Below are 18,792 nucleotides of genomic sequence, written 5' to 3' on the forward strand. Positions count from 1 at the left end.
CCACTTTGTGTAAAAAATGTCTTCCTTTCATCTAGTTGGAATCTCCCTCTTGGTCTTAAACCATCAACCCTTGCCCAGTCACAACTGGCCCTGCTAAAAAAGGTTTGTCCCCATCTTTCTTATAGGTCCTTTTAAGTACTGAAAGGCCACAATAAGGTGTCCTGAAAGCCTTCTCCAAGCTGAACAACTCCAAACTGTCTCAGTCTCTCTCAGGGTGGAAGGGAAACATCACCCAGGACATGGAGAACTGCTGTTGCTGACTTCATCAATGCATCATGGCCTCATGGTGAGCCAACCTGATGACCTGGTCCATACTAAGAGAGGATATAGTTGCCTAGATGCCCCAGTTCTCACCCATGGTTTGTTTAGTTACATACCAAAGTTCAGCTTAACTCTTGTGAAAGTTGCTCTCCTCCAAGTCAGTTTGTGCCTCTTTTCACCTGGTTTGGTTTATTCTGTTATTCTATTCAGTAACTGCAAAAAGCAGAGTGCAAAATCAAGCAGCTTGAACCTATTCACAGCATTCTGCTTGAGGTCTTTTGAGAGAATGCAATGTCATCTCAGAAGCCCCCATAAGTTCTCTGGGACCTTCCAGGCTAAAGAAATCTGTTGGTCCCTGTCTTCAGGTGCTGCTTTCAGGCGGGCACACTGAGATAGTGAACTGTGAAACTTGAAAGGTCTCAATCTCCTCCTGCTGTGTTTGTGATCAGAAGGCAACTCTTAGCAAGAAGCTGTGAGTCTTAGTGCTGGCACATCTAGGCACTCCCAGGACCTAACTGCTGTGAGCAATGGACAGAAGCTGTGCAAAAAATGGCATCAGGTGTCCCTACCCTGGGGCAGGCAGCTGAGGAGCAGCAGTTTATGCCTGCCAGATGTTCTGTAATTAGCGTAGGAAGGTGATCTGAGTCCTCTGCTTCTCCCCCACCAGGGGTTTCAGCCTCATGGTGGAGGAAGGGAAGAAGGATGATGGAGGGGTGTCAGCAGGGGGGACTGGGGAGGGACTCCTGATCAAAGCTGTTTGCTAGCAGGCAGGGGGGCAAGGGGAGGAGGAAGGCCATCCACTTCTGACCCATCCAGAGAAAATGAGAGTGAGAAGTGCTGACAAATAATATGGTTATGCCATGAGCTGCCTTCTACAAAGGGGGGGGAAGAAATCTTCAGAGCCAATTCTTGGTTTTATTGCCCTGCTGAGCCCTGTGTAATGTGCTTCTGGAGCCATCTTCTGCCCTGCAGATAAGCAAAGCTGCTGAGAGATACAGAGGTGGTGGTGAGGCGGTGCCTTAGAAGGAAAGTGGGGGCTGTCTCCAGCTGAGCAGGGGAGTCTGTAGTGCTCTGGGTCTCACAGGAGTTTCAGTGCCTCTGATCTTATCATAGAATCGTTTCAGTTGGAAAAGACCTTTAAGGTCATTGAGTCCAACCATTCTCTAACTCTGCCAAGTCTGGTGCTGAACCCTGTCCCTCAGCACCACATCTCTGCATCTTTAAAATATTTCCAGAGATAGGGATTCCAGCACCTCCCCTGGGAGCCTGTTCCACTGAGAACCCTTCCAGTGAAGAAGTTTTTTCTGATATCTACAGCCCCTCAGAACCAGTATCTGAGCAGGCACTCTGAGAGGCGGAAGGCTGTTGAGTGCTGCTCAACGCAGAGACAATCCGTGGAGGGAGATCTGTGTGAGGCGCTGAGGGAGTGTGACGGGACATATCCAGGTGGCCTGCAATGCCCTCCCCTACTGGGCCCCTCTGCGTCCCCTCTCTCATGACCTTTCTTGCTAGTCCTGTTCTTGTCCCACAAACACAACTCCCCAGTCTCTTCTGCACTCAAGGATGATGCAAGTGCAGTACACAAGGCATCAAGACAAGGCTAAAATGCTCCTTGTCATTTTATACCCAGGGTTTAAGCAGTGTGGGTCTTTTCTTGCTGCTCAAAGGAGATTTTGATTACTTTCAGTGTGGGAGCAAGGGTATGGGAGATAAAGGTTTTCTTGTAGCCTTGACACCACTCCTGGGTAACCAGTGTATGGAAGGGTTTGACAGAGCCCTTTGTGGGTTTGCATTCAACTCTACATTATAAGAGGCTTTTCCTCTGTTGCTTCCCAGTTTCATGGCCTGTATTACCACCAGGAAGTGTTTAAAGGATTCATAAGGTTGATGATCTCCCCTTTGTGGGGAAATGATGTGTGGTTTCATCCCAACAGCCTCTACATAACCACAACTGAGCTAGGGCCAGCTAGTATGTTATGTTGTAGGTGCCAGCCACATTTGGATGTGTGAGATGCTTAGGAAGTCTGATTTGCACTCATTCCCTGCACTCTGGAAGTTGCCTAGGATTATTTCAACCTCTTGTATCTCTGAATTGGGTTTCATCAGCTGTTTCTCCAAAACACTTCCAAACACAGTCAGGAGGGGAAGAAAAGCATATTGCCTCTGGAGAGGAGGTGCAATGTTTGTGGCTTTAGGTCCTGCAGGACTGGACCTCTAGACCATCCTCTAACAGAACCTGAAAAGGATTTATTCTGCTCACAATTCACAGATGACTATTGTCCTTCCATGGGAAAATTCCTTGGATCATAATTATAGGAGCTGGGAGTTTAGAAAGATGCATGTCAGAAACTGGCTTGGAGTGTAAAGGTCTTTGGACACTGCTTTATTTCTCTGTGTCTGTTTTCCTCCTATTGACCAGGCTGATGGAATGATACTGGTTTTGATAGCAGGCTTGCAGGGCGTTGCACTGGGGTTTTAGTCAATCCCAGTAACTCAGCAGCTTTTACTTGCTGCTTGCCCCAGCACAGGTGCCCCTTCCTGGCCCCAGGAGCAGAAACAACAACTGGACTTTGCTCTCCCTGTGAGGAGGAACCTGTGTGGCCCAAGGCTCCCCTCTGCAAACACGAGCTGTGACCAGGGAAATGGCCAGTCCTCCTTTCTACCACTCTGAGCAGCTCCAAGAGAACAGCTCTGCTGACACGGGGAGAGTGGCTTTATTCAGCTCAATTTGCAATTGCGGGAAGAAGCCAGGTCTGCTCCTCTGTGGGGATCACTACGACCAGAAACTGTCTAAGTGGTCCTTAGGCTGCTGGGGTGGAGGATAGAGCGGACCTTAAAGGATGCCTGGTGTGCGGAGGCTGTTTGTCATCCCTCGTGTGGAACCACGCTGCTGCCTCTGCTCTGGCTCTGAGAGGATCCTCAGCTCTCGAGTGCCCTCACGAGGGATCTCAAAAGCCTTCTCCTTAGCCTGAGCGTAACTGCACAGGCCGGCCAAAGCGGGGAGAGGCCAGCAGGAGGCCTGCTTATGGCTTTGCCCCCCTCCCTGTGCGAGAAACACACTTGCAGGCTGTATTCTTTCAGCCTTTTCATTGAAGGCTTTTGGATCTGCATCCCACAGGCTGAGGCTAGGCTCCTTTGTGCAGTTCATTGTGTGGCTGCTTCTCCTGGAGAGGCAAAGGAAAGAAATAAAAATAGTCCTAAGCTCCCAATATCTGCAAATCTCTCTTACAATGGAGGTTTTGTAGGACTAAATGTGACCTCTGAGGGCCCAGCCCTGCAGCAGCAGAGCCTGTCTGTGCATGGAGCAGCAGGAGGGTAGACCAGCTACCAGAGGTTTCCTGTGGTGAGAGGACAAGGAATAGTGATTTTAAACTAAAAGAGGGAGATGTAGACTAGAAAAAGGGAAGACATTTTTTACACTGAGAGTGGTGAAACACTGGCATAGGTTGCCTAGAGAGGGGGTAGATGCCTAGTCCTTGGAAATATCCCAGGTCAGGCTGGACATGGCTCTAAGCAACTTTAGGTGCAGGTGTCCCTGCTCACTGCAGCAAGGTTGGACTAGGTGAGTTTTAAAGGTCCTTCTCACCAAAACTAGTCTGTTTCTAAGTTAAACCTCAACAGGAGAGGCATGACTTAGCTGGGTTCACTACCTACCTTGGCATCCTGCCTTGTTCCAGCTGTAATCAGTGCTGGTGCAAAGTGGTAGAAAGGTGTTCCAGTGGCAGGAGCAGGGATGCTGCAGGGAGAGCAGGGTGGCATGCCAAGCCTGTGCAGTGCTGGCTGGCCCACCCATTTTAGAACTCTGGGGATGACATATTTATGTCAGCTCCCAAAGCAGTGTCACGCTTGAATGTATAATCAGTGCTAATATTCTGTTGGAGCAGTCCAGACTGACCTTCCAGAAGGGGGTTTGCCCCCTCAGCTGAGCTGCTATGCGGTTTTCAAGGTAGTATTTGGGGTTGTTGGATGCCCTATGATAGCACATCCTTCCCTGCTGCAGAGTGGGATGAAAAGGAAAACTGGGAAAGAGAGTTGGGAAGGGGGATCATTATTTAATAGGCCAAGTAGAATATGAGCTCTTTTTGTTTGTTGTTTGGGTTTTTTGTTTCTGTGCTTGTTTGATTGTTTTGTTTTGTAGATGAATGATAGAACAGCAGGGGTTGGAAAGGACCTCCACAGACCCTCAAGTCCAGGCCCCTGCAAAAGTGGGATCACCTAGGGCAGGTCACACAGGAACACATGCAGATAGGTCTTGAAAGTCTCCAGAGAAGGAGACCCCCAGGTCAGCCTATTCCAGTTCTCCATCACCTTCACAGCAAAGACGGTTTTCCCCATGTTGAGGTGAAACTTCCTGTGTCCCAAGAAGAATTTGAAACATTTTCCTTGAAAAATTGAAAACTAGTTTAGTGTTAGTATTGATATAATAGCAGACAGCTGCTGAACTCCAGCCAAACCCTTGCAATGCTTGGGCAATGTGTGCATGTGCTGGAAGAAATGCTGCCAAAGGATTAGGAGCTAGGTGTGGGGCAACACTTGGAAGGGAAGAGCTGTCCCTGGCACAGGTGGATGTGGTGCCAGAAGGAATAAATTAATTTACCTCATGTGGTGCAGAGCTGGACCATGTTCTGCTTCATCCTGGTCTTGCTCTGACCTCTGTCAGCCATCAGAAGAGTTGGTGGGATGAGGGAACTTCACTTCCTCTGGAGCTTGCTATAGGTGCATCTGCTCTTGGCCGTGCCCTATGTCCTCTGTGGTGGTCTCCCTCAAAAGGAACTCTGTGGCTACTGCACCCATGCCACAGCAAAGCACACACCAGAGTACAGTGGGTTTGGATTAACTCATGCTCTGGGAAGAAGGGAACCTTATTTCTGGCTAGAAGGGTCCTGCTGAGCCCCTGCTGTGACCCCAAGGCCAGCCCCACTGACATGCAGGAGGAAGGGGATGGTGTGGAAATGCATGTAGGAAGGTCAGCCTTCATTGATATCTATTCCTTTTGGAGTAGAATTGCTTGGCCATTTCAGAGTGTTGCACAAGGTTTGTGTTTGGCACATTTAAAAGAGCTTTCTGCCTGGTTTTGGCTGTTGACACTAGGAATCTTTGGGATTTCTCACACCAGAAAACAGATAAATGATGTTTACTTGTGGCAACTGATCCCATGAACATCTGTGTGAAAACAGATGCCAATGTTGTGAGTAAGTGGCTGCCAGGGTCTGGATAGGGACTGAAGAAAATCCTAAACAAGAAGGCAAATAATTCTTATTTGAGCTCTCTGTTTAGGCCAGAGCTGGGCAAAACAATTCACCACAACAAATAAGAATTTGGGGGGTGCCAAGGTGGTGTGGTGTTGTGTGGAACTGATCTGAGCCAGAGTGTTGAAATGAGAAATAGTTGCTTTCTGTATTTCTAAAATATTTCAGTTATCAGTGGGTTTCAGGGTGGAAGCCCCATCCCTGGATGTTTTTAAGGCCAGGCTGGATGTGGCTCTGGGCAGCCCAAGGCAGGGGGGTTGGAACTAGATGATGCTTGGGGCCCCTTCCAACCCTGACAATTCTGTGCTCCTATGAATAATCATCACTAAGTATTATGCAAACCTTAGTATGTTTCAGTCTGTATCAAATTCAGCAGCTGCTTGGGGTTTGGTTTTAGTTCTGCTTTAGCTGAAAAAAACTGTGAATGTTTGCCCCAAGCAAATGGGAAAAGGTTGCTTGGAGTTTTTCTGGGAAAAACAAAAACCTCTCTGTTTGCACAACTACAGCCCTGACCTGAGCAAAACTTTTTCCAATTTGATCCTCTTTTGCTTATTGAACTCAAAATAGCTAGGGAAAAAAACCAACAGAATAGGGTTAAGACACCAGTCTCACTTCAAAGACATTGCTGGTTTCCTTCACAATCTCATTATTTATTTTTAAAGAGCAGACTTGTTTCAGAAGCAAGCAGATACTTTGTCTTTAAAAGGCCATCAAAGTATCTCTGTATTGGAACAGCTAGGGTGGATAATGCTTACAGCGATGTGCCCAAGCAGTGTGAAGCTGCCCTTGCATACCTTGGCTATGCATTACAAACACAGGACATCACACTGAGAGACAACGTTCAAACAGTTTCCCTCAGGATTACTGACACAGTATGATTAACTCTTCACCAGTTCTTCCATCAACACCCATACTGAACCCTGCAGAACAGAAACAGTGTTGTCTGCTACCAAAGTAGTGTGTGGCAATAAAAAAGAAGGATGGGAGGAAGCAACCTTTATCTTGTAACAAAACGATGCCTTGGGCAGGCCTGCTGTTGCTGGGCTCCAGCAGGTAACTCGCCTTTCGCCCAGCACTTGTCACAGTCATGTCCCCAGCCAACAAAACACAATAAAACAAAACAAATAACAAAAAAAATTTAAAAATATATCTTTTTTTTGGTTAGAATTTGAAAATATAATCTCCTCCTCTCCCTTCATTTTGCCCCTTCCTCCAAGTTAATGGCCACAAATCTCCTGAGACAGGTCAAGGCACATGGCCGGAAGGGAAAAAGAGATAGGCTGTGGTTTTAGGATGCAGGGCTGTGCCTCACTCAGCTGAGCCATTGGTGGGGCAGATCAGCAAGGCACCATTGGCATAACACCTGGCCAGTGCCAGGGTCCAGTTGCTGTAAGCAGTGCTCAGATGCACTGCCTGCAAAAACACCATAGTGTTCTTGGGTCATGTCTTGTTTGGGCACAGAACCTGGCCCCACAAGGCCCCAGTCATGCTGCTTATATGTAAATAAGCCATGTTCTGCTTCAGCTGCTTCAGCTGCTCCTCCTCTGGCAGGCAGCACTGAAGGCACAAAGGGCTAACACCTGAGGCTGACTGCTGGGTTATTATAAATGCTGTAACCTGTGCCTAGCCCCTCCAGGTATTCCTTGAGTTGGCTGTTCTGCCCCAGAGCACCTGCAAAAAAGGCAGTATGCAGGGTCACCACAGTGTTCCCAGGACTTGGATTTCTCTTCCTGGGATGCAGAAGAGGAGGCACAGTAAGGAACCACCCTGCTTTGTTGAGGGCTTTTAGTGTTAACACCAGAGATTTTTGTGTTTAGCAGCTAATCCCAGCTCTCCTCCTAGTTGCTTTAGCATATGCTAGAGCACCAACTGCTTGGCAGGGAGGTAAATCTACCTCTGGAGGACAAGGACCTGTTGTGCTACCCTATGTGGTTTGAAATAAATATCAGTGTTAACATTTACATTCATTGATACAAGTTTGCTGGGGAGAGGCAGGCAGACAGACAGCTCCCTGCTCTACACACAGACCAGAGATCTGGGTAAAGAGCAGTCTGTCTTCTAAGACCAAAGCTGAGGCATCAGACCAAAGAGATAGTCACAGTCTTGTGGTGGCAAAGCGATCAAGAGTGGACTTTTTAAAAGGAGGTATCACCAAGTTAAACTGTTTTCACCTGTACAATCCTTTGAGGCTTCAACAATTAGATGGTTTCTATTTCATTGCTCCCTGCCTTCCAGGCTTCTTCTCAGGCATATGGGATTCCCCTCATGAGATCACATCCCTTTAGTGCAGTGTTTCAGTGCTGACAACCTGAAATTTCTTGTAATTCATGTTTAAGGGACTTCTGAATGGCAGCTTTGTTTGAACATCCTGTATTTAGGATCTGGTCTTTGCTGGGTGTCATTCAACCTGTGCAAGTGGGGCTGTTGTCAGGACTGACTGGTCAAACCCTTGACTACCAAACTGGCTTTCTTTTTGAAGCATGCCTTCAAATTGCTGGGCTCTGGGGAATTTGACCTTTCTGTATTCCAGGCTCTCCATAAAGAGAGAGAAACTTTCTGGATAAAGTACATCATGAGACTGTATGTGATGTCAGCAAACTGAGAGGCAGGGAGAAATGAAAGAGCTACTGAAGGAAGTATCTTTCTGGTGTTTTGTACGTTACCTACGTGTTTCCTGAGGACAGAAATGCTACCTGCAAAGTCCTGTTTTCCCTCCTGCCTCCCCACACAGTGATGTTTTCCTGTGCAATTAGCAGTCTAAATTTTCCACTCTTTCTATCTGCCAGAAAGATGCATGTGATCTATCATCTCCAGAACCCAGCTGGCCAATGGCTTGGATCAATTTGTCAGACTCTTCCCAGGAAGGCAGAGAAACAAATTGAAAAGAAATAGCATGGACTGTGCCTCCACCTGCACTAGAGTCAGTCAGGACCATCTTTCCAACCCTTCTCAGAGCTGTGGCAGCTTTTGTCCCTGGGTTGACACGGTGTTAACATGGCATCCTGCCTTCTCAATGGTCTGCACTGGGTGGATCGGGAGGACCAAGTGGGATATGCGGCTCCATAGCCCACTCAGTTTGTCAGAATCCATGTGGTCGTAGGAGCTGGAGGCCCTGGTTTTGGTGAACTTGGCCCAGAGGAAGTCACGGACCCTCTCTTCCACCTGCGTGAGGCTGATGTTGGTCTCTAGCATCTCCTCCTCCAGCAGCACAGTCAGCAGCAGGGCCACATTCTTGAAAGCAGCACTTTCGTGATCGCAGTACTTGTAGAAGATGAGGGTGGACTCTGCTGGCAACAACTCGAAGTGGTGTATCACTGCAGCACGGTCACCAGCCCAGAAAGCTGAGCTCAGCTCCGAGTCCACCTCCAGCTTGGCCTGGTCACTCTGGAGCCTGGATTTATCTTTGCCATTGATCTGGACTGTTTTGGAATGCAGGGCAGCTGAGTAGGTGTTGGCCACATGGGCACTAAGACATTGCAAGGTCTGCTCTCCCTTGCGGGCAGCTGTGAAGATGATGATGGCTGGCTGTGTGTTGTAGGATGCATTGAGGTGCTTCTGCAGGAACTTGCGTCCACGAAGCCATAGCTGGGGACTCTGACCTGGAAAGCTGTGTGGCAGCTGGCTGAACTGAGCCAGGAATGCCTCCACAGTGGGGTTCCTAGAGGCTTGCTGGCCCTCGGAGGTTGGGTTGCAGAAGCTGTATATGCAGAAGCAGACCAACACGAGGCTCACGACAACAAGCCCTGTTCAAAAGGGGAGAGACCCAAGACAGGGAACAGAAATCAGTTTCAAGTGACCTGCAGTGATATGCTGGAAAGTAACTACAAAGGCTCTCCTTCCCCTCCCTTAGCCTCTGTGCTAGGCAAGTGGCTCAGGTTGGCATGTTCCCTGGGCACCAGAGAGTGGTGAGTAGGCTGCTTACTCCATGTTGTGCTCCTACACATCAGATGAGGGGGAGTGGGCTACAGCTCCAGAGATGGAGGTAAGGCAATGGTGCACCATTTCCTGAGGAAATCACAGCTGGCCCCAAGATTTCTTCTCTTCCCTCCTTCTCTGTTTTATTTAAAGTATATGATTGTTCAGAGCATCTTCCCATGGAGGTGTTTGACCCAGTTAAAATGCTGTGTTCACTGCCTCCCTTCTAGCTATGCTGGACTACTGTGCGTCTGCCCAGAAAAGGAGGACAGTGAGGCCCAGAAACAAGTGCTAGCAAAGCAGGGTCTTTTTTTACCAGGAGAAATATCTGGTGCAGATCAGCATCATGGTTCTTGTTTGGGGCTCCATGACACACAGGAGGACTGGGAAGGGAGACCATCAGCATAGGAGACCATCAGACCTCCCAGGGTGCTTCCTGCAAAACAGGCTCAAACTGAGCCTATTTTTGAGGGGATATTTTTTCCCTCAAACCCTCACAAGAGGCTGTGAAGGATCCTGACAGAGAAGAGCAATTAAATGTGCTTCATTACTTGATCCTGGAGAATGAGTGCCTTCTGGTCGATGAACAACACGAATGGGAAGCTTCTTTTCCTCACCTTTCCACAGGAGGGACTTTTTGGCCTTCTCCTGGTCTGTGTTTTGGGTGGTGACATTCTGCAAGGACTGAGCCTCTGGTTTTGGGGTTGTGTACCCTACAGTAAGAGAAAGAAACATGTCACTCACTGTTGAGGGAGCAGGTAAATTGAGCTGTAGTAAGAAAAGCAACTGAGCTGCCAGGAGCTCCCAGCTGAGGGAAGGATCTAGAAGCGAATACATCTTTGGGTTAATACTGCTTTGAGCCTTAGCTCTCTCTGCTTTTTGGGCAGGGGAAGGAGAAGGCAATGCAAAGGGCATTATGGTTTCATGCCTTTCAAAGCAGGGTAGTAGCCAAAGGAGAGAGAAAGAGAAGGCAGTTAATTTCTTCTTTTCCTGCTTAACTCTGGAAAACTGCCAACAGACATTAGAGAGCACACCTGAGGAAGATCTAGGCACATGCATGGTGGAAGAGCAGCAGTGTGCAGCCATCAGCTCACCTTTGGTTCCATGTCTGCTCCTTAACATGCCTTGGGATCCACTCTCTTGGGTTTCTTGCTCTACATGCTCTTCTGGCTCCCAATATAGGACAGGGGCACTGACGCTCTTCTCTGCCAAGTGATCCTTGGTGGCATCTTCTCTGGCAGTCACATCCACATGTGTCATTTTACTGTCAGAGCTCTTGCTTCTTGATGAAGCATCATCTTCTGCTGTGTCAGAGCTTTCCCCTTGCTTGCTTGGCTCCTGATCCTCCCATGTTTCTGGCTGGGCAGGACTTATCCCTTGCTTGCTTGGCTCCTGATCCTCTGGTGTTTCTGGCTGGACAGGGTTTTCTCCTTGCTTGCTTGGCTCCTGATCCTCCGGTGTTTCTGGCTGGACAGGGTTTTCTCCTTGCTTGCTTGGCTCCTGATCCTCCCAGGTTTCTGGCTGGGCAGGACTTATCCCTTGCTTGCTTGGCTCCTGATCCTCCCATGTTTCTGGCTGGGCAGGACTTATCCCTTGCTTGCTTGGCTCCTGATCCTCCGGTGTTTCTGGCTGGACAGGGTTTTCTCCTTGCTTGCTTGGCTCCTGATCCTCCCATGTTTCTGGCTGGGCAGGACTTATCCCTTGCTTGCTTGGCTCCTGATCCTCCGGTGTTTCTGGCTGGACAGGGTTTTCTCCTTGCTTGCTTGGCTCCTGATCCTCCGGTGTTTCTGGCTGGACAGGGTTTTCTCCTTGCTTGCTTGGCTCCTGATCCTCCCAGGTTTCTGGCTGGGCAGGACTTTCCCCTTGCTTGCTTGGCTCCTGATCCTCCCATGTTTCTGGCTGGGCAGGACTTATCCCTTGCTTGCTTGGCTCCTGATCCTCCGGTGTTTCTGGCTGGACAGGGTTTTCTCCTTGCTTGCTTGGCTCCTGATCCTCCGGTGTTTCTGGCTGGACAGGGTTTTCTCCTTGCTTGCTTGGCTCCTGATCCTCCCAGGTTTCTGGCTGGGCAGGACTTTCCCCTTGCTTGCTTGGCTCCTGATCCTCCCATGTTTCTGGCTGGGCAGGACTTATCCCTTGCTTGCTTGGCTCCTGATCCTCCGGTGTTTCTGGCTGGACAGGGTTTTCTCCTTGCTTGCTTGGCTCCTGATCCTCCCATGTTTCTGGCTGGGCAGGACTTATCCCTTGCTTGCTTGGCTCCTGATCCTCCGGTGTTTCTGGCTGGACAGGGTTTTCTCCTTGCTTGCTTGGCTCCTGATCCTCCCATGTTTCTGGCTGGGCAGGACTTATCCCTTGCTTGCTTGGCTCCTGATCCTCCGGTGTTTCTGGCTGGACAGGGTTTTCTCCTTGCTTGCTTGGCTCCTGATCCTCCCATGTTTCTGGCTGGGCAGGACTTATCCCTTGCTTGCTTGGCTCCTGATCCTCCGGTGTTTCTGGCTGGACAGGGTTTTCTCCTTGCTTGCTTGGCTCCTGATCCTCCGGTGTTTCTGGCTGGGCAGGACTTATCCCTTGCTTGCTTGGCTCCTGATCCTCCGGTGTTTCTGGCTGGACAGGGTTTTCTCCTTGCTTGCTTGGCTCCTGATCCTCCCATGTTTCTGGCTGGGCAGGACTTATCCCTTGCTTGCTTGGCTCCTGATCCTCCGGTGTTTCTGGCTGGACAGGGTTTTCTCCTTGCTTGCTTGGCTCCTGATCCTCCCATGTTTCTGGCTGGGCAGGACTTATCCCTTGCTTGCTTGGCTCCTGATCCTCCGGTGTTTCTGGCTGGACAGGGTTTTCTCCTTTGCTGTCCATTTTATCATGGGCCAGCTTGGCTGTAGGGCATAAAATTCATAGAGCTATGCTTAGTCTCTTTCAGCAGAAGAACAATAACCCTTTCTCCCATTCTGCCTTTTCTAAGCTAAGGCCCAGTTATCAGCATTTTCAAAATGCTGTACACAGAGAAAGGGAAAGACTCACCTTCATCCAAGTCATTTTTATCCTGGGATCTTTCTGAGACATCATCTCTTTTCTTCACAGATACTTCAGTTCCCTGGGGAACCTCCTTCCCTACTCTTGAGCCAGGTAAATCTGACAGTGATGTCTCTCCTCCATCAGCAGTTGGTGACTTACACAGCAAAGGGTCGTCCTCTGGTCTGCAGGAGGTCTCAGGCCACCTGCTTGTCACTTGGTGCTCAAGTGTTTCTTGGGTGGTCTCTTGGTGTGCAGGATGCTCTGCTGTGCTCTCCATCTCATCTTGTGCTGGCCCAGCTGTGGGATCAGATTTGACAACATCATGTATCCATACAGGAATCAAGAAAACACAGTGCTTTACCACCACCCTGTAAAGGTTCCAATTCTTGCTTTTCAGAAACATCTACTACTGTGAGGTGGAGGAGAGAAGAGGGTGACCAAAAGTGAGAAAACTCATGAGTTGAGATCAAGACAGGTGAAGGAAAGGAGGGGAAATCACAGGTGATGCAGATGAAATTGCTCAACACCTCCCACAAGCAGGATGATGACAGAGCAGTCTCCAAGCAATGGCTCCCTTAGAAGACAACACACACCCTTTTTCTTCCTGTACAGCCTTGCTCTGCCTCCTCCTTTCTTTTCCCATCCATAGCTGGTGGAAAATTGACTGATTATTTAAGCATCTGTACATAGCAAGCACTAGGATGCACGGAAGAAAGCTCTCCCAGACTGGAGCTCCATCTTTATCTTTCCTTGTGCTGCCACCCTAGATGCAGAGTCTTAGTTTGTTGCAGCTGGAAATACAAATCTGACAGTAACTTGTTCATCTTCCACCCTTTAAAACAACAACAACAAAACCACACAAAAACAAACAAAGCCACTTGCATTTCTTGGATTGGAAAAGAAGGTTGGGTTTGGGGTTTTTTTGCTTGTATTTCCTGTACCACCACTGAAAGGGATTTTTCCTAGTAGATGGAGGATTCACCTACCTTCAGACAGGTCCACGCTTGGATTCTCTTCCATTTTCTTTCTCCCCTGGAGCTCTGGCTTCTGCACTGTTTGTTTCACTTTCTTGTTCCGTCATAAGGAGACTCCCTGGTCTCCCTAGTGTTCAAGTGGCTGACCAAACCCTCTCACAGAGCCGTCCCTTCTTGACCTTGGGAACTGTAACTAAATGCCGGTAAATCTGACAAGCAGAAACACAGTGATTCGTGGTGGAGAAGGAGGCTCCTCCCTCCACGATTACCAAGGTGGTGTGAAAATGGATGTATGCCACTGATAACCATGAACTTCAGCCCAAGGAGCCAAAGCTATTCTGCTTTCTGGCAGGCAGTTCAAGGGGTAATGCAAACCACAGTTAACTTGGGACATGCTAGTGGGCTGAGGCACATCTTTCTCAGCTGGATGGACTCAGTTATCTGTGCTCTGAGACGGCAAGCCCAAAGGCTGGGGCTTAGCAGGCTGCCTTGTATGCTTCTGGGCACTTGCTATGTCACCAGCTGGGTCAATAAAGAGAAATGAGCCTGCTCCACTTTACCCTTCCCACTCCAGTGTGTCAGATCTAGAGATGGTGGTACTGGAAGGTGACGTTCCTGACAGAAACACCACTCCCCGTGCAACAGCATTACCCCCACCCGCCCCTCACACCCATCCGAGGGGGCTGAGCAGTGCCATGCCCAGGTGTTTGGAACACGGAGCAGCAGCCTGACTGTCCTACATGCCCCCCAGCCATATTTCCCCCTCTGCTGAAGTGCTTTATGATTGGAGAGCTGCACAGGAATAAGGCTGTGGAAAAATGGACAGCATGGAAAACTCCCCAGAAACTTTCCCCTGTTCGTACGGATTTCGATACGCAAACCTAAAGCCCAGCCTCGTCAGCAGCCATTCTGGCACCATCCCCCACCCTGCGCTGTCTCTACAGCCGAGTTGCGTTGCTAAATACAAGCTTTGGTAGTGTGTGTGGCAGGGGGAGGTATATTTGCTGTTCGCCGTCGCCCGGCTCTCGCCCTCCCCTCCCCTGCGCTGTTCCCGCTGGTGACGCTCTGGCAGAAGAAGGAAGTCAGAGGCACAAAGTGGCTTGCGGGACCGGACGCTTACCCAGGCAGGTTCGGAGCTGGTCACAGCGGTGAAGTGAAACAGAGGGGTGATAAGAAGAGGCCAGCGCCGGCCCTTCCGCTTGCCCTTCCCAGAGTCCCTTCGGCTCTTGTGGTAGCAGGACAGCCCTGGCGCCAATAATGCACACCCTTAATCCTCCGCTGTCAACGTGACAGCGAACTCTGCCCTTCCCCGGGAGCCAGCAGGCTGTTGGGAGTTGTAGTTTTCCTTCCCTCCCTCCTGCCAGAGGCAGGCAGCTTTTCCTTGGTGAAAAGCGGTCACTCCCTGCAGCGTTCAGGAAACGATGACCTTTTTTGTTTTTTTTTTTTTTCTTTGCTCCTCTTTATTTCTTCCTCCCCCCCCCCCCCCCCCTTTTTTTTTTTCCTCTTCCTCTCCCCTCTTTTTTCTCTTTTTCTTTTCCTCTTTTTTTCACATTTTCTCTTTTTGCCCCCGTCCCCTCTCTCTTTTTGCCCCCATCCCCTCTCTCTTTTTGCCCCCGTCCCCTCTCTCTTTTTGCCCCCGTCCCCTCTCTCTTTTTGCCCCCGTTCCCTCTCTCTTTTTGCCCCCGTCCCCTCTCTCTTTTTGCCCCCGTTCCCTCTCTCTTTTTGCCCCCGTTCCCTCTCTCTTTTTGCCCCCGTTCCCTCTCTCTTTTTGCCCCCGTTCCCTCTCTCTTTTTGCCCCCGTTCCCTCTCTCTTTTTGCCCCCGTCCCCTCTCTCTTTTTGCCCCCGTTCCCTCTCTCTTTTTGCCCCCGTTCCCTCTCTCTTTTTGCCCCCGTTCCCTCTCTCTTTTTGCCCCCGTTCCCTCTCTCTTTCTCATCCTTGTCTCAGAGTTCAAGACATCTGCTGGAACTATTTGGCAAGATTAACATTCACCTTTCAAAATTGCAAGTAACCCAATAAGGACTTGCTCTGACACAAGTTCAGAAAGTCAAAGCAATTAAATAGCTTAATTGGTTAAAGCAACAGATACAAGTTCAGGACTGCTGGTGATCATAGGGGGTTGGATCATAGGGGTCGAAAGGGACCTCTGGAGATCATTGAGTTCAACCCCTCTGCCAAAGCAGGATCACCTAGGGCAGGTCACACAGGAATGCATCCAGACAGGTCTTGAAAATCTCTAGAGAAGGAAATTCCACAACCTCTCTGGGCAGCCTGGTCCAGTGCTCCAGCGCCCTTACAGTAAAAAACTTTTCTCCTCCTGTTGAAGTGGAATTTCTTGTGTCCCAGCTTGTATCCATTGCCCCTTGTCCTATTGCAGGGCATCACTGGAAAGAGACTGACCCCTTCTTCTTGACATCCACCTTTCAGATATCTATAAACATTGATAAAATCTCCTCTCAGTCTTCTCTTCTCCAGGTTAAACAGCCCCAGGTCTCTCAGCTTTTCCTCCTAAGACAGATGTTCCAGTCCAACACCCTCACTGCCTTTGTTGGACACTCTCTAGTATATCCCTGTCCCTCTCAAACTTGGGAGCCCAGAACTGAACACAATACTCTAGACATGGTCTCACCAGAGCTGAGTGGAGGGAGAGGAGAACCTCTTTGACCTGCTGGCCACACTCTTCTTAATGCACCTCATGATACCATTGTTTGCCTTGGCCACAAGGGCACATTCCTGTTCCATGGTTAACTTACAGTCCACCAAATAGTGGTGATAAATGTACTAATTGCAAGATGATCTCAGATTAATAAATCCTGAGTAGCATCTGATGCAGTCAGAGGCAGAAACCTTTGCAATAGCTCTCATATAAAACAGAAATGCAGCACAAGTTAAGCTGTATAGTGAAGGCACAATTCTGACCAAGAAAGGTGTCTCTGTCTTGGATGGAGGAAAAGGAGCACAGCCCATCAACCATCCTCATCTCAGCCTCTGCTGGTGCAGCTGGTCACAGTGCTTATGCTGGCCCACACAGAGGCTCACAGAAGCAATGCACCCAGAGAGGTCCCACTCATGGGTTTTATACCCCAATTCAGGTTGTCCCTGCCTTCTAGGGGATGTTTAGCATGATTTGGGAGGAAAGTTGAGTAACATAATCATAGATGTTTAATATGTACTTAAGATTCCTTATTAGCATATTGAGAGGTGCCAACTTTAGTATTAAAATTGCAGTTAATTAGGCAACAGTCTTCACTCAGGCACCCCTACCCTCAGAATCTGCTTTCAGATTGGGTGTTGTCTGTTGTTTGAGCCCTGCTTCATCAGTTTTAGCCAAAACAGGAACTTCTTATCTTTTTAAGACTCCCTCCTTCAGCTGTTTGGCAGGACAGCTTGGCAGATCTTCATTTAACGCTAGCACCTGCTGATTATAAATGACCTTGGTCCCAAAACATGCTAAAGTTGAATCAACTTGCTTTCTTGTCCCACAGCAAGCTGGGTGGTTTAGAAAGTCTCCAGAGAAAGTGTGTTATGGTTTGTGCCCCCCTTGTCCTTGTGGTAGTGTGCTCAAACCCCTTCTTTTCCCCTTCTCCTTGAGTAAGGATTGGGGAAAGAGAAAAGCACAGATAGGAGGCAGAAGGCATCTTTCAAACCTAGGGCCGGGGTCGGCGCACTTGGACCCTTCCCCACGTTACGTGTCAGAACCCTGTGCTTTGGCAATTACTCTCTGAGATGTTAAAAGGGAGTGAGCCGAAAAGTGTGCGCTTCTTTCCTAGCTGGAAAGCTTCCTTAGCTGCACAGCTCCCTCGCTGTAGAGCGCTCCCTCTCGCTCTGCCTGGCGTTTTGGATCGTGCGTGTGGATTATAAACCTGCAGTTCTGGAAGGATTCCCTAAGAACCGGAGACCGTAAGAGGAATCCTCCGCTACTAACGCCACCTCGTGAGTAAAACTGGAATATTTCCTGGTCTCCGGGGAATTGCCTGCTTCTTGTTAGTGGGCTTCTCCGCTTGTAGACTTACCTTTTTCCACTTACTGTTTCTTAAACTCTTTTGTTACAGCTTATCTCTCCATTGTGAAGATATTTCCAACTGAACACCAAATCTGTACACTTTCATAACTTTGTATATAGTTACATGGGGGGAGGGGTGTGGATTAATAAATAATTCATATGTTTTATTAATTCCCCACCTCACCCCTTCATTTCGTAACAGTCCTACCACTGGATACTACTGAAAAGAGTCTGGCCCCATACTCTTGACATCCTCTGTCCTTTTACTTATTGATCATCATTGATCAGATCCACTTTTCTCCAGGCTAAACAGCCCCATGTCTCTCAGCCTTTCCTCCTCACAGAGGTGCTCCAGTGCCCTCAGCATCTTTGAAGCCTCCACTGGACTCCCTGTCTCCTTTGAACTGTGGAGCTGAGAACTGGACCCACTAGTCTAGATGTGGCCTCGCTGGGGCAGACTAGAAGAGAAAATGGTCAATAAGCAGTTAGTACAGGGCCAGGTAGAGCTGTGCTTGTCCATGGGAGATGCCTTTGAGGTGAAGCACATGATCCCAGCCTTATGCCATACCATTCCACTTTATGCTCCCACTGCAGATAGCACTGTCCCACTGGGGATGCCTGTTTGTGCACCCTTGGCCAGAGGGTGCCCTGCTTCCTCTTTGTCCCTAGGCCTCCACAAGCTGCCCCTTGCCCTACAGCCAACACTGCATCTGTCCCTTGAGCATACTATAACCGCTGGGGACACGTGTCACTCTACACAAGGACTGAGCATGTGCACAGGTATCAACACCAATGATGGTCATATCAGGAAGGTGTGTGTGCACAGAGCACATGTAGTGATAGCAGGATTGCACCTTCTCTCCAGCAGTGCAGGAGACAATGGCTTCTTCTGGGATCTGCATTGCCACCCTGCTGCAGGGGTGGTGGCCAGGAGGGGACAGAGTCCACCTTCCTCCCTGGTAGATTCAGCACATTCCTTTATCATGGCCAACCTCTCAGTGGGTGTAATAGAGGCTATAAAAGGGGAATGACAAAGCAGGAAGGCAAAAGCCAAGGGGCTGATCTACAGAAGCCAAGGTTTCCCTGAGGGCCCCGCTTTTGGTTGCTGTCCATCCTACTTCCCTGCCAAAAGTGCCTTTGACTTCATAGAAGTCACTATTTCCAGAGATGGGGCATCTCTCTGGGTTTGTTTTTAGTAGTCACGAAGCTGTGAATGTAGAATTGGAACTTAAAAAGCAAGTCTGAGGGAGTTTTTTGTTTGGGTTTGCATTGTCTGGTTGGCTGGGGGTTTTGTTTTTAAATTGGAACAATGTTTTTTCTCAATCTGGAAAAGAATCAACAGCAACTAGGGGAGTATAGAGGACATGCTCTGTAGGCATAGCACAG

At 49.0% G+C, this 18,792-nt stretch overlaps 1 protein-coding gene and 1 long non-coding RNA gene across 3 annotated transcripts; one reads left to right on the plus strand and one right to left on the minus strand.

The window, feature by feature from the left end:
- The first annotated feature begins 131 nt into the window (after positions 1–131).
- Positions 132–17,694, plus strand: LOC137442537 (uncharacterized). The gene is made up of 3 exons (XR_010987701.1): positions 132–286; positions 17,174–17,336; positions 17,456–17,694. It is a non-coding gene; the product is annotated as an uncharacterized lncRNA (long non-coding RNA).
- On the minus strand, positions 6,137–14,705 carry LOC137442533 (torsin-1A-interacting protein 1-like). Of its 2 annotated transcripts, none has more exons than XM_068141429.1 (6): positions 14,526–14,705; positions 13,418–13,614; positions 12,438–12,728; positions 10,520–12,292; positions 10,043–10,138; positions 6,137–9,253 (listed from the first exon to the last, which is right to left on the minus strand). In XM_068141429.1, the coding sequence occupies exons 2-6, from the start codon at positions 13,449–13,451 to the stop codon at positions 8,460–8,462; spliced, it is 2,988 nt and encodes a 995-aa protein (XP_067997530.1). In that variant the 5' UTR covers positions 13,452–13,614; positions 14,526–14,705; the 3' UTR covers positions 6,137–8,459. The 2 variants fall into 2 exon arrangements, with proteins under 2 accessions (XP_067997530.1, XP_067997529.1); XM_068141428.1 differs by having other exon boundaries at positions 9,977–10,138.
- Positions 17,695–18,792: the final 1,098 nt, after the last annotated feature.

Source organism: Melanerpes formicivorus, unplaced genomic scaffold, assembly GCF_026170545.1.
Source record: "Melanerpes formicivorus ecotype bairdi unplaced genomic scaffold, bMelFor1.0.p_v2 SCAF_7, whole genome shotgun sequence".
NCBI lineage: Eukaryota > Metazoa > Chordata > Aves > Piciformes > Picidae > Melanerpes > Melanerpes formicivorus.